This window comes from Hemibagrus wyckioides, linkage group LG14 (genome assembly GCF_019097595.1).
Source record: "Hemibagrus wyckioides isolate EC202008001 linkage group LG14, SWU_Hwy_1.0, whole genome shotgun sequence".
NCBI classification, from domain to species: domain Eukaryota; kingdom Metazoa; phylum Chordata; class Actinopteri; order Siluriformes; family Bagridae; genus Hemibagrus; species Hemibagrus wyckioides.
This window is the reverse complement of record NC_080723.1, coordinates 3,347,086-3,359,726: the sequence shown is the minus strand read 5'-3', so window position 1 is coordinate 3,359,726 and position 12,641 is coordinate 3,347,086. Positions and strand designations below refer to the sequence as shown.

Sequence of the window (12,641 nt, the reverse complement as noted above, 5' to 3'; positions counted from 1 at the left end):
GGACATGGTTCATAATAAAGCTCACCGTGTCACCCAAATGAGGATGGGGTTCACTTTTGAGTCGGGTTCCTCTCAAGATTTCTTCCTCATACTATGTTGAGGGAGTTTTTCCTCATCAGTCGCCTCAGGCTTGCTCACTAGGGATGATTTAGTCTAACATTAATCTGGGACTTTTGTACTATGTTTCTTAAGTTCTGTACAGCTGCTTTGAGACAATGTCCATTGTTCATGGATCCTATTATATTTAAAAAAAACAAACAAACAAACTACTATTATCACTATGCCAGTAATTCTGGAGTTGATCTGCATGTGAAGGCCACGTGAATAGCCTTTTTGGATAATATCAGAAGACTGCATGAGAAGTACGGGTAGCAAAACCGTACTAAAGTTGTTACTGAGCTTATTTCTCGGAATTGTTGAAACTGAGGAAATTGTGTAGTGGTTGATCTTTTATTCCGGAGACGCTTGAAGCGCTGTGGTGTCGCTGCCTTCACAGGGCACCGAAAGTGAAGCTGATGTTGTGCCAGTAGCCGCGGCTCCATTACCAGCGCCGCCACTCGCTCATAGTGATGGGAAAGAAAAGCCGCACAGGGACGGGCCGAAGGACCATTATACAGCTCTCACCGCCAGGACTGCGCAGCGGCACAGGAGCAGGCCGAGACGACTCTGTAGGCTCTGGGTCTGAAGGTGAGATAATATCCATTTTGTGTGTATACGTGTGAGTGTGTGTGAGAGAGTATTTAATCTTTTAGATCGTTCAGTCAGAAGTCGGTATTTAAATCGTAAGACACGAACACACCCGTGCCTCGCCTAGGCCAGATCTATCCGGCTCGTGCATGGCACTCCGGCTAACCACGCTAGCTCAAGTGAATAAGCTAGCCAGCTAATTTACAAAGCTAGAACACCACCGACTGAACATTTTTTTAGGGGGGGGAAATGTAATAATAGATCAATAGTTTACTCGAATGGCAAGGAAAGGTGTTGCTTTCTACTCTAAACCAGGAAATCACAAAATGTTTTTCATTCTATATTGTGTAACGCTTGCTAATTTCGCTTGCTAACTCTGCTAGCCCGTAGAGATGACTAGCAGACAAAAAGTCTGTGACCTAGCAAAATTCGTTAAAAAAACAAAACAAGTAATATTAAAAATCTTGGTTTTGTTATAGTATTTAAAAATGTTTCCTTTGTAAGGTGTCGAGCTGCAGTGTACAAGAATCAGGAAGTAATGGTTTCGCTAATCTTAGAGCTGTATACGGGCTACAAAGGAAAGTTGGCATTATCGTTTCTCACTCAGGTGTTTGGGGTTTTTTTTTTTTCCAGTTTTTTTTTAATAAAGAAAAAGGTGATCATTATATCAATTGCTATCAAAGTTGTAATTTTATCAGCCCATAGACCTGCTGAAAGGTCCAGCTTGGTCTGAGAAGCTGCTAAATCATAGGCCGTGATGCTTATGATGGTGGATCATTTAGGTATTTTACAGATTCCTGATTTAACCTTTCTAAACTGATGTGTAAATACCTGAGATTATCTATTTGCTTTACCTTTTGTGTATGTATCTTGTGCATTTACCTACACTATATTGCCAAAGGTTTTGGGACACCCCTTCAGAATATTAAATTCAGAGCTTGGACTCAGCCCCTTAGTTCCAGTGAAAGGAACTCTTAATGCTTCAGCTTCATACCAAGACATTTTGGACAATTTCATGCTCCCGCTTTGTGGGAACAGTTTGGGGATGACCCCTTCCTGTTCCAACATGACTGCACACCAGTGCACAAAGAAAGGTCCATAAAGACATGGATGAGTGAGTTTGGTGTGGAGGAACTTGACTGGCCTGCACAGAGTCCTGACTCCAACCTGATAGGGATGAATTAGGGAAACACCTTTGGGATGAATTAGAGCGGAGACTGTGAGTCAGGCCAAAACTGGGACAACTGTTTTTACATGCACATGAATGTAATATGGAGTTGTCCCACCATTTGCAGCTATAACAGCTTCAACTCTTCTGGGAAGGCTTTCCACAAGGTTTAGGAGTCTGTTTATGGGAATTTTTGACCATTCCACTAGAAGCGCATTTGTGAGGTCAGGCACTGATGTAGGACGAGAAGGCCTGGCTCGCAGTCTCCGCTCTAATTCATCCCAAAGGTGTTCTGTGGGGTTGAGGTCAGGACTCTGTGCAGGCCAGTCAAGTTCCTCCACACCAAACTCAGTCATCCATGTCTTTATGGACCTTGCTTTGTGCACTGGTGTGCAGTCATGTTGGAACAGGAAGGGGTCATCCCCAAACTGTTCCCACAAAGTTGGGAGCATGAAATTGTCGAAAATGTCTTGGTATGAAGCTGAAGCATTAAGAGTTCCTTTCACTGGAACTAAGGGTCCGAGTCCAACACCTGAATTTAATGGTTTGGAGGGGTGTCGAAAAACATTTGGCAATATAGTGTACCATTTACTATTCCTGTGTTTTGATAGCTAATCAGATCAAGATGGATTTTATTTCCCAGCAGGACACAGTGTTAACTGAAAATCAATGGTCTAAAGAAATTACACTTTGATTTCTTAGTGAAATTTTATTGTTTCGTAATCTGTAGTCATTTCAAATTTTCAAAGTCATTTCTGTGCTGTGATCCTGTGAAATAGCTCAGCAATGAAAGAGGTCCTTGGTGGCAAAAAGGTTTAACAACCCATTGCTCCTTATATTGAGCATTTTAGCAGTAAGATATTTTTATGTTTGGTTTTCTAAGAAATTGTATAATTGTCTTTTAGGGGAGACTGAGAATAATACAGGCAAGGACGGGCAAGGAGTATACAAAGAAGTGAACATGGAAATGAAGACCCCAGCGGTGAAGGCCACACGTGAGTAAAGATTTTGATTGCCTCTAACGTTACTTTATACTGATCAGGCATAACATTATGAGCAGTGCCAGGTGAAGTGAATAAGACTGATGTCCTCATCATGGTACCTGTTAGTGGGTGGGATATATTAGGCAGCAAGTGAACATTTTGTCCTCAAAGTTGATGTGTTAGAAGCCGGAAAAATGGACAAGCGTAAGGATTTGAGTTTGATGACCACTGCAGACCGGGTGTCAGTATCTATCAAAATTGTCCTGTAAAGCCTAGTTCACACTACAAGACTTTAACCGTCGGCAGATCGCTTTGCTGTTCAGACTACACGACTTCACTGTACGTCTTTTTGTCCTTGTGGTGTTCACACTACGTGACGCTTCGTAAATGATCCACAAGAGGGGGTCGCACACCACACGATCTGATAACAACAATCAACTCTGTTGACTTGCTCTCTCATTGGCTGGAGGTCGTAGCTACAATTGACCCCACGTGATGTCGAGTCGGCCGACCGTCCCAGATATTTAACATGCCAGATATCTGGATTTTGTCAGCGACGCGTCAGCGAGCCTCTTTGAGGCGTCGTTGAGTAGTCCACACAAAGATTGCCAAGCGCTGATCACCCGCTGATTTTCCCACAATCACAGACCGCTCGTTAATTTGCAAATCGTGCTTAAATCGGGCTTAAAATCCTGTAGTGTGAACTAGGCTTAAGTATCCTGTAAGTCCTGTAAATGTAGAGGACGTAAAGGATCTGCTGCTAACATCTTGGTGCCAGATATCACAGCACACCTTCAGGGATCTAGTGGAGTCCATGCCTCGATGGGTCAGGGCTGTTTTGGCAGCAAAAGGGGGACCGACACAATATTAGGCCGGTGGTCATAATATTATGCCTGATTGGTGTATACATAAGTTGTAGAATTGTATTTTCCCTTTTACAGCAATTATCACATCATACAGGTTATACTTAAAGAAATAAAACTTGTAAGTCTAATACAGAATTACATTCTTGGTTACATGAAAGCTACAACAATAAACATGCAAGATATCAGGGAAAGCTGATTACTCTTAACCTGGAAATAAGAACCATATCCCCCCAATTTCTTTTAAAAACGTCTTCTCAGCCTGTGTGTTTTCCCATTTCAGATGTAATAGCAAGTCAGTGTTCTTTAATAGATCCATCTCTTTCAAGTGATATTAAATGTGTACTGTACAATGATTTTGAAGTAACATACTATGTATTTGTTTCCATAGAGGGCTTGTCATTGCTCGGTGCTTATGAAGACAGTGAGGAAGAAGATGCATCTGAAGCAAGCAGTTCTGCTGCCAAAGCAAAGCTCAATCGCTCGGCAGACATTGACAGTACACTTGCAAGTTTTATGGCTGTGAGTAACATTATCTTTTATTTTCCTGATATGGTTAAGTCTTTGCTCAAATTGAAAATCACAATTGATAATTGTAAACACTCTTAAACATTTACCCTACATTTGTGTAAGCGGTGCTATTGTTATTATTTTCTTAATTTTTGCTGCAGGAAATCGATGCTATCACCACTCAGCCAGTCCAGACCGATGATACTACAAAGGAGGAGCCAAACGCTCCACCACCTACTCCTCCTCGCCCTGAACCCAAGACAGAACAGCACTCTTATGTACAGAACGGCTCTGCACAGGAGTTTCAGTATAATACACAATACTCCCTGGCAGGAGGTGAGGAAATTAATTGGCAGGCTTTGAATTTCACTATTTAATTTAATAGGAAAGTTTTGACCATTTAGATTGACATTAAGTGTGCTTATTTTTCCTAGGGATATGCCAGGTATAAATGACACAAACAAGTTTTAAAAGAAAGGCTGTTCATTATTATCCAATCATTAAAAACATCTTTTAGACCTTTCTTAGTAAATGATGGCTCTATTTGTTGATGACAACGATTATGTAGATGCTGGTTATTCAGAAACGGAGAATTTCTGAAATAATAGGTAGTAAGTATGGGATTTTATGATGCACTATCCAGAAACTAAACTTGGGACTTGTGTATGTTTTTGCCATAGCTGGGGTTGAAATGGGTGATTGGCAGGAGGTGTGGGATGAGAACACAGGCTGCTACTACTACTGGAACACCCAGTCTAATGAGGTGGCCTGGGAGCTTCCCCACTATCTGGCTGATCAGATGCAGAGTCTACAGCAGTACTCAGCAAGGTAAGCCTTGGACGTTACTGTAAACTGCGTGTTATCAAGTCTGTGTGTGTGTTGTTTTTTTTATTATATATACACACACTATGGTGCCAAAAGTTTTGGGACACCCCTCCAAATCATTGAATAGAAGGGTTGGGCTTGCCCCTTAGTTCCAGTGAAAGGAACTCTTAATGCTTCAGAGTCCTGACCTCAACCTAATAGAACACCTTTGGGATGAATTGGAGTGGAGGCTGTGAGCCATTCCAAAACTGGGACGTCTGCTTTTACATGCACATGAATGTAATATGGAGTTGTCCCACACTTTGCTGCTATAACAGCTTCAACTCTTCTGGGAAGGCTTTCCACAAGGTTTAGGAGTGTGTTTATGGGAATTTTTGACCATTCCTCTAGAAGCGCATTTGTGATGTCAGGCACTGATGTTGGATGAGAAGGTCTGGCTCGCAGTCTCCACTCTAATTCATCCCAAAGGTGTTCTATCAGGTTGAGGTCAGGACTCTGTGCAGGCCAGTCAAGTTCCTCCACACCAAACTCACTCATCCATGTCTTTGTCAAAAGTAGGGATGTTACTTTTTTTTTTTTTTTTTTTTGAATTTAATCAGGTAGAAGATTTTTATATATATAAACAGTTTATTTCAACTGAACAGTTTTCATATTTCACAGCTCATCTGTTAACGGCAGTGAGGTGTTGCATCAAGCAGCGAATTATCCCGAACAAGCAGCTCCGACTGTCACTGCAGTGAAACAGGAACCAAAAAAGAAGGCATGATTTATGTTTATTTATTTCATATATATTGGTTTTCGCAAGTCTAATCTGGTTAAATCAATATTAAATGATTGATAATTCCTAATTCTTTGACTTTTTACACAGGATGTAATGGAGAGTGTAGTGGCTTTAACTAGTGATGAGGAGGAGAGGAGAGGGGTCGCTGCCTCTCTCCTTGCACCTCTAATACCGGTTGAAGTAAAAGAAGCAGAAGAGAAATGGAGGAAGAAGATTCTAGCGAAGGACGAGAATGTGGAGAATTCTCCAGAGGTTGAGGGAGAGGCACCGTCAGGCTCTCCTGCTCTGTGCGATGGAGAAAGCCCTGCTCAGAGTAATCAGCAAAGTAGGAACCAATCTAGAGAAAACTCTGATGGAGAAGAGGAGACTGAGGAGGATACCAAGGAACTGGAGCTTGCTTTAGAAAGGAAAAAGGTATGACGCTACCCATTTAAGTACCTTGGCTATAGGGTGGTCAGAACTCCTGTGACCTTTCAAATATGAAGTAGTAAACCTGCCAAAATATACTACATAAATCTTGACTATTGCTGCTATTACTAGTAATGTATAGTCATGAAAAATTAATACCTGCACTTGAGCTGGCTCTGTAATCTCCAATTTTACAACGTTGCATAAGATTTGATACTTCAATACATAGTTATTGATGATGTTAAAGTTCTCTATTTGTGTAGAGTTCCTTTCTTTGTGATATTTAATCTTTAAAAGTATCGGCTCCTTTTTTGCAAAAATACACCAGATCTATCAGATTGCAAGGGAATCTCATGTGCACAGTCCACTTCAAGTCATTCTGCAGGTTTACGATATGATACGACCAGATGGAGGTCTGTGGGTTTTGTGCCAAAGTAGATATAGGCATTTCAAGCTGTCCCAGATTTCATCCATCTTGACTAGAGGCTGTTTGATCGGTGCATCCTTCACTTTATAGTATCTAAAGCAGTACTTTCCTCTTTCACCCCAGGCTGAACTTCGTGCCTTAGAAGAAGGTGATGGCAGTGCCGGTGGTTCAAGCCCCTGTTCTGAGGCAAGTCAAGAGGGTTCTCGAGGTCTTTTAAAGAAGACTAAATGGAAAACAGCTTTTCTTAGGGCCCAAAGTCCTGACTCGAACAGCAGAGGCTCTGAGAAAAATGAATGGGACACTGCAGAGCCTGTGGATCTAGGTAATTCTACTAACATGAATACTGTTAATGTGATATTACAGACTTAATCATTAAGGACATATATGTAAGATTTACACACATTTTTATTCATTTCTCCCTCTATGGCATGGTAGTAGTAACATATTGAACACTATGTTGCTGTATTGGAAGTATATAGCCTATTGGAAGTAGCTTTGCTGCAGTTTTGAATAAAATGTATGTACATTATCTACGTCTTGGTCTTGCTTAATGTAGTCTTTCAGCTATGTCTGTTTCTTCTGAAGTTCACAGCAGTTTTCACCAATTTGTGGTATTTCTGATGTTTTATTCTTTTCTAACACATTCCAAAACAGCTGAGAAGCAAGAGGACAAAAAGGAACAGGAAAGAACTGTACCTAAACCTCAAGAGGAGGATACAGCAGACCTCAAGGTAAGGAATCAGAGCAAGTTGATGAACGTCAATTACAGCAATTCTTGTGTCAAGCGTGTTCAGTTTCCTGAAAGTGCTTTTTCAGTTTCAGATTGGAGAGCTTGCCAATACCTTGACCAGCAAAATGGAGTTCTTGGGAATTGACAAAAAGACCATCTCCAACTTTCAACTGCTTTTGTTACAAACTGAGGTAGATAAGCCTTTGTATTATTTCTTGAAACCTTTTCTAGGTTTAGTATGTGTATTAAACCATTCTGCACTATAATTTGAAATAAATGACCACATTACATAAAATACAGATTCTGATTTATTATTATTATTATTATTATTATTATTAAGCCCTTTGTTATTTCTTCTTTCTTGTAGACGCGGATAGCAGATTGGCGAGAAGGCGCTCTGAACGGAAATTATCTCCGCCGCAGGTTGCAGGAAGCTGCTGAGCACATAAAACATTACGAACTTAACGCCACTCCCAAGGGCTGGTCCTGCCATTGGGACAGGTACGAGCTCCTTACCTTTCACATCTTTATCACTCCACACCCCTCCCTAAAAACTCTTAACTCCCACCCCACACTCGTGACTATTGACTATTTAACTTCTGCGATATGGCAAACGCCTGACTGGTTTGTAGTATTGGGAAATGTCGCCAAGCAAGGAGAAAGATCCAAAGTTGTGTTATAAGGGAGCGTCTGTAAAGAGCCAACTGACAGCAACAGAGCCCAAAAGTGATGAACCCAGTCACCCCCAAATCAGACAGAAGGGTCCACTAGCTCTTAGGAAGGTGCTTGCAAGTGCAAGAGCTTTGAACTTTACAGGACTGGCCCAAAATGATGGGAGAGTGAGTGACACAGAGTGACTACATGGGAGCACACAAGCATCTGTTAAAGCGAAGACGGTGCCTTGCCATGGGAGCCTGAAGGTCAGACCAATCTACTTTGTTTACTGTTTTTTCTTTCCATGCAACATTTGATGATTTGTATGAATGCTATTTCCTTTACCCTCTTCTGAAGATGTCTTCTCAAAGGCATCTCAGTGGGTTTTTGTCTGTGTGAGTATTGCAATGCCTACTGTATACAATAAGTGTTTCAGGATTTGCTGAAATTTTGTTGATTTTTGAGCATAAGGTGGGTTCTTCCCCAGTGTTCCCCATCCAATCTGGCCCTTCTCTTGGGCTTAATGCATAGCCCTGCTCAACATTTTTCATTAGGGAACTAGAGACCCCCTGCTCCGTTTAAGTCTCCCTGGGTCTCGTTGTAAAGGGGCCAGCTGTTAAGACAGTATTGTGTGTTTGTTTCTCCACCTCTAGAGATCACAGGCGGTACTTCTATGTGAATGACCGGACCAGTGCTTCCCAGTGGGAGTTTCCAGCAGTGACGGCAGAAGACGAAGAGGCGAAGCCACCCCAGCCCTCTGCAGTTTGTCAGGGAAATGCAGGTCAACAACCTGAGGCTTCCAGTGGTCTAGCAGGTAGGTGTCAGTTTAACAACCAATATTGGAAAGTCAGAATAAAGTTTTTGCCTATACATGTTACTTTGCTATTTGAGCATCTGACAAAAATCTGTTTGTGATTTGCACGTTTATTGCTGTTTGTGATGGATGTTAAAAATGGTGGTGAAACATCTGCTAGAGTTAAAAGACCACTAATGTTTGTTACTACAGGAACCGCCTTTGGAGAAACCCAGTCCTACTGGTCAGCTCCTCAACCTCCACTTCCTCCCGACACACCCCCTCCTCCTACAGAACAACCACCTCCACCTCCACCACCTCCTGAATCTCCTCCGCCACCTCCTCCTCCACCTCTCAGCGATGATGGCGAGATCGAGGAGGTAGAAATGGAAGACGAGGATGCTGAGCCACCTGCTCCTGGAACAGAGGAATTTAGGGTACTTTTTTTATAAAAATTTAACAGATATAATTTAGGTCTTCCTTAAGGACAATTGCTTAAGTATTTTTTTTGTAGTAGTTTTTTTGTATATACATGGGTTTAAGCATTTGCCCTTCCTCAGGCCATTGAAGCAGCAGCGACTCAAGGAACTGTGGCTAAAGCCCAGAAGAGGAAAGCTCCAGGCTCAGAACATCTGAACAAAGCCATCACCATTGGGAGCAGTCCCATACTTTACACCCAGCCTACCGCCACAGCAGGTGACTGAAAAGGCTGGCATTAAAACACAGATTCATACAAGTTTAACTGGTCTTGAATATTAATTATTAATCTAATGATTAACAGTCACTTAAATTATGTATTTTGCTCCATAATCTCACAGCCCCTATAATCACTGCAAATGCTTATTGGGGAATGACTGCAGTAGCTACACCTGCTCTACCATCAGAGCCTCTGGTTCCACCAATGCCAGCCGCACCCTCACAACCTCCACTTCCACCACCCCAACCTTCCGTTGAACCAGTGTCAACAAAGATGCCTACAGACAAAGCTAAGAAACTAAAGAAGGAGAAGGTAGGTTGATTCAGTCTCTCTTCCACACACACACCGTATCATGTTACTTCGTTTGTACCTACTCTTCTTGATCTGTGGGCTTGATAACATTCCACTGATGTCATGGTGTAGTGTGATAATGAAACTTGTTTCTCAGATGAAGAAGAGCAAGACCAAAATGCCATCATTAGTGAAAAAATGGCAGAGCATCCAGAGGGAACTAGATGAAGAGGAGAAGTCAAGTTCTAGTGACGAAGATCGAGACCAACTAAACAACAGGCGCATCGAAGAGTGGAAACAGCAACAGCTTGCCTCGTAAGTGAAAGCGATCCTTTTTATTTCTTTGGAGTTATTTAAAGCACATTTATCTTCATTGATCATTTTGTTTTTGTAATAAAATGGTCTAAATTTTTTTTTTCTCCCCATTTGCAGAGGAAAGGCAATGAAGAATGCTAACTTTGAGGCTCTGCCTGATGACTGGAGAGAAAGGTTGCTAAAGAAAAGGAAGATGATGCAAAGTTCATAGCATTGGTCCTTCGGTTTGGAATGGACAATTATGGACTGTATATTTCTTTTCTTATCCTGTTCCCACAGGATGGACTGAATGTTTTTATATTATCACCTCTAGTCAAGTGGTGATTTTTTTTTTTCTTTTCTTTTTGCAGAAAGACAGTGTCTCTCATTTCTTTTTGTAAAAATTATCTCCCAGTGTACAAAGTATTTTTTATGCTTATGTTGGCCCATGGTAATTGCAGAGCAAGCTTCTTTTTAATTTGAGCATGTGTCGACTTTGAGACTAGTACTTTTGTAGATTATGGCAAGTTTTGTGACGTTTTGTAGGACATACTGTGCCATGATCATGAGTCTTTGATCCCAAGACCATCTACTCTAGGGATAAATGCTTTTTTTTTTTTTTTTTTAAATGTCCATGCATCTCTGATACCTGGAAGCTTATGATTGTGTCCTTAGCTTTGTCTGCAAGGAGTGATGGAATAATACACAATTGCACATGGTGGAAAACACTGGTTTCCTCCAGCGTTTCTGTGGTGACCACACTGGGTTTCTCCAGCGTTTCTGTGGTGACCACACTGGGTTTCTCCAGCGTTTCTGTGGTGACCACACTGGGTTTCCTCCAGCGCTTCTGTGGTGACCACACTGGATTTCTCCAGCGCTTCTGTGGTGACCACACTGGATTTCTCCAGCGCTTCTGTGGTGACCACACTGGATTTCTCCAGCGTTTCTGTGGTGACCACACTGGATTCCTCCAGCGTTTCTGTGGTGACCACACTGGATTTCTCCAGCGTTTCTGTGGTGACCACACTGGATTTCTCCAGCGCTTCTGTGGTGACCACACTGGATTTCTCCAGCGCTTCTGTGGTGACCACGCTGGATTTCTCCAGCGCTTCTGTGGTGACCACGCTGGATTTCTCCAGCGCTTCTGTGGTGACCACGCTGGATTTCTCCAGCGCTTCTGTGGTGACCACGCTGGATTTCTCCAGCGCTTCTGTGGTGACCACGCTGGATTTCTCCAGCGCTTCTGTGGTGACCACGCTGGATTTCTCCAGCGCTTCTGTGGTGACCACACTGGATTTCTCCAGCACTTCTGTGGTGACCACGCTGGATTTCTCCAGCGCTTCTGTGGTGATCAGTTATTAAGATTGTTGAAAGACCTGCATAGAAGTACTCAGTCTTTGGATTAAATTTTTTATGTCCGTGGATTATGTCTGTGCAAGGTATAGGCTTTGCAGTAATACTTTATCAGCAGATTTACAATATCATTTTCAGTGTGGAGAAATTTCAGCCAACTACTTGCTGTTCCACAGTGTTCTGTATAGCTGTGTCTCTTATTGGAAATGGGGATAGGGTTACTCAGTGAAGTTTTCTATGTTGTAAATAATAAATACGTTTATACCACCTGAGTAATGTGATTTTTATTTATTTATTTATTTATTTATTTTTATCCTGAACAATGCACTGTGTACAGATCTGTACTGTTCTATAGGATCCAGCTGTTAGAGGTAATTGTGTAACTGGAGAAAGAGCTTCCTTGTGAGGCTATAAAAATATGCAATGCTTTAATGCCTTGAATCTGGTCTAGTCTTTGGATTCACCCTGACTCTGACCATGACACTGGACAAGCATTCATTCATTAAAGACTACTGGTTTCAATGATTTAATCGATAATGCACTGACTGAAGCATTTGACCTGTATGTGTATGATTTCATACATTGTGCTGCTGCCACATGATTGGCTGAATGGATAACTGATAACTATATTGCCAAAAGTTTTGGGACACCCCTCCGAATCATTATATTCACCTAGGCATACAGACTGCTTCTAAAAACATTTGTGAAAGAATGGGTCGCTCTCAGGAGCTCAGTGAATTCAAGCATGGTCCATTCGTGAAATTTCCTCTCTGCTAAATATTCCATATTCAAGCACACTTCATGTGGCCCTCTGATTGGCTCAAGAACAGTGTGTAGAGAGCTTCATGGAATGGGGTTTCATATCCAATGGGGTTTAATATTCATATTCATATGGGGTTTCATAAGCCTTAAATCACTGTGCAATACAAAACGGATGCAGTGGTGTAAAGCATGCCACCACTGGACTCTCGAGCAGTAGAGACATGTTCTCTGGAGTGACCAATCACGCTTCTCTGTCTGGCAATCCGATGGACAAGTCTAGGTTTGGTGGTTCTCAGGAGAACGGAACCTGCTTGATTGCACTACTCCAAGTGTAAAGTTTGGTGGAGGGGGGATTATGGTGTGGGGCTGTTTTTCAGGGGTTGGTCTCAGCGCCTTAGTTCCAGTGAAAGGGACT

At 42.0% G+C, this 12,641-nt stretch overlaps 1 protein-coding gene across 1 annotated transcript; it reads left to right on the top strand.

The window, feature by feature from the left end:
- Window positions 1-405: 405 nt before the first annotated feature.
- fnbp4 (formin binding protein 4) lies at window positions 406-11,736 on the top strand. The gene is made up of 17 exons (XM_058408132.1): window positions 406-687; window positions 2,761-2,850; window positions 4,093-4,223; window positions 4,373-4,547; window positions 4,892-5,039; window positions 5,697-5,796; window positions 5,905-6,231; window positions 6,776-6,974; window positions 7,307-7,383; window positions 7,469-7,573; window positions 7,750-7,883; window positions 8,690-8,850; window positions 9,043-9,266; window positions 9,390-9,525; window positions 9,648-9,838; window positions 9,975-10,132; window positions 10,250-11,736. Exons 1-17 carry the CDS (start codon window positions 570-572, stop codon window positions 10,341-10,343), a joined length of 2,568 nt encoding a protein of 855 aa, XP_058264115.1. The 5' UTR covers window positions 406-569; the 3' UTR covers window positions 10,344-11,736.
- Window positions 11,737-12,641: the final 905 nt, after the last annotated feature.

Coding starts and splice junctions, on each gene's coding strand:
- fnbp4 (XM_058408132.1), top strand. CDS start 570: ATGGGAAAGAAAAGCCGCACAGGGACGGGCCGAAGGACCATTATACAG. Junction 5,040..5,696: donor CTACAGCAGTACTCAGCAAG/GTAAGCCTTGGA, acceptor CATATTTCACAG/CTCATCTGTTAACGGCAGTG. Junction 7,574..7,749: donor TGCTTTTGTTACAAACTGAG/GTAGATAAGCCT, acceptor TCTTTCTTGTAG/ACGCGGATAGCAGATTGGCG.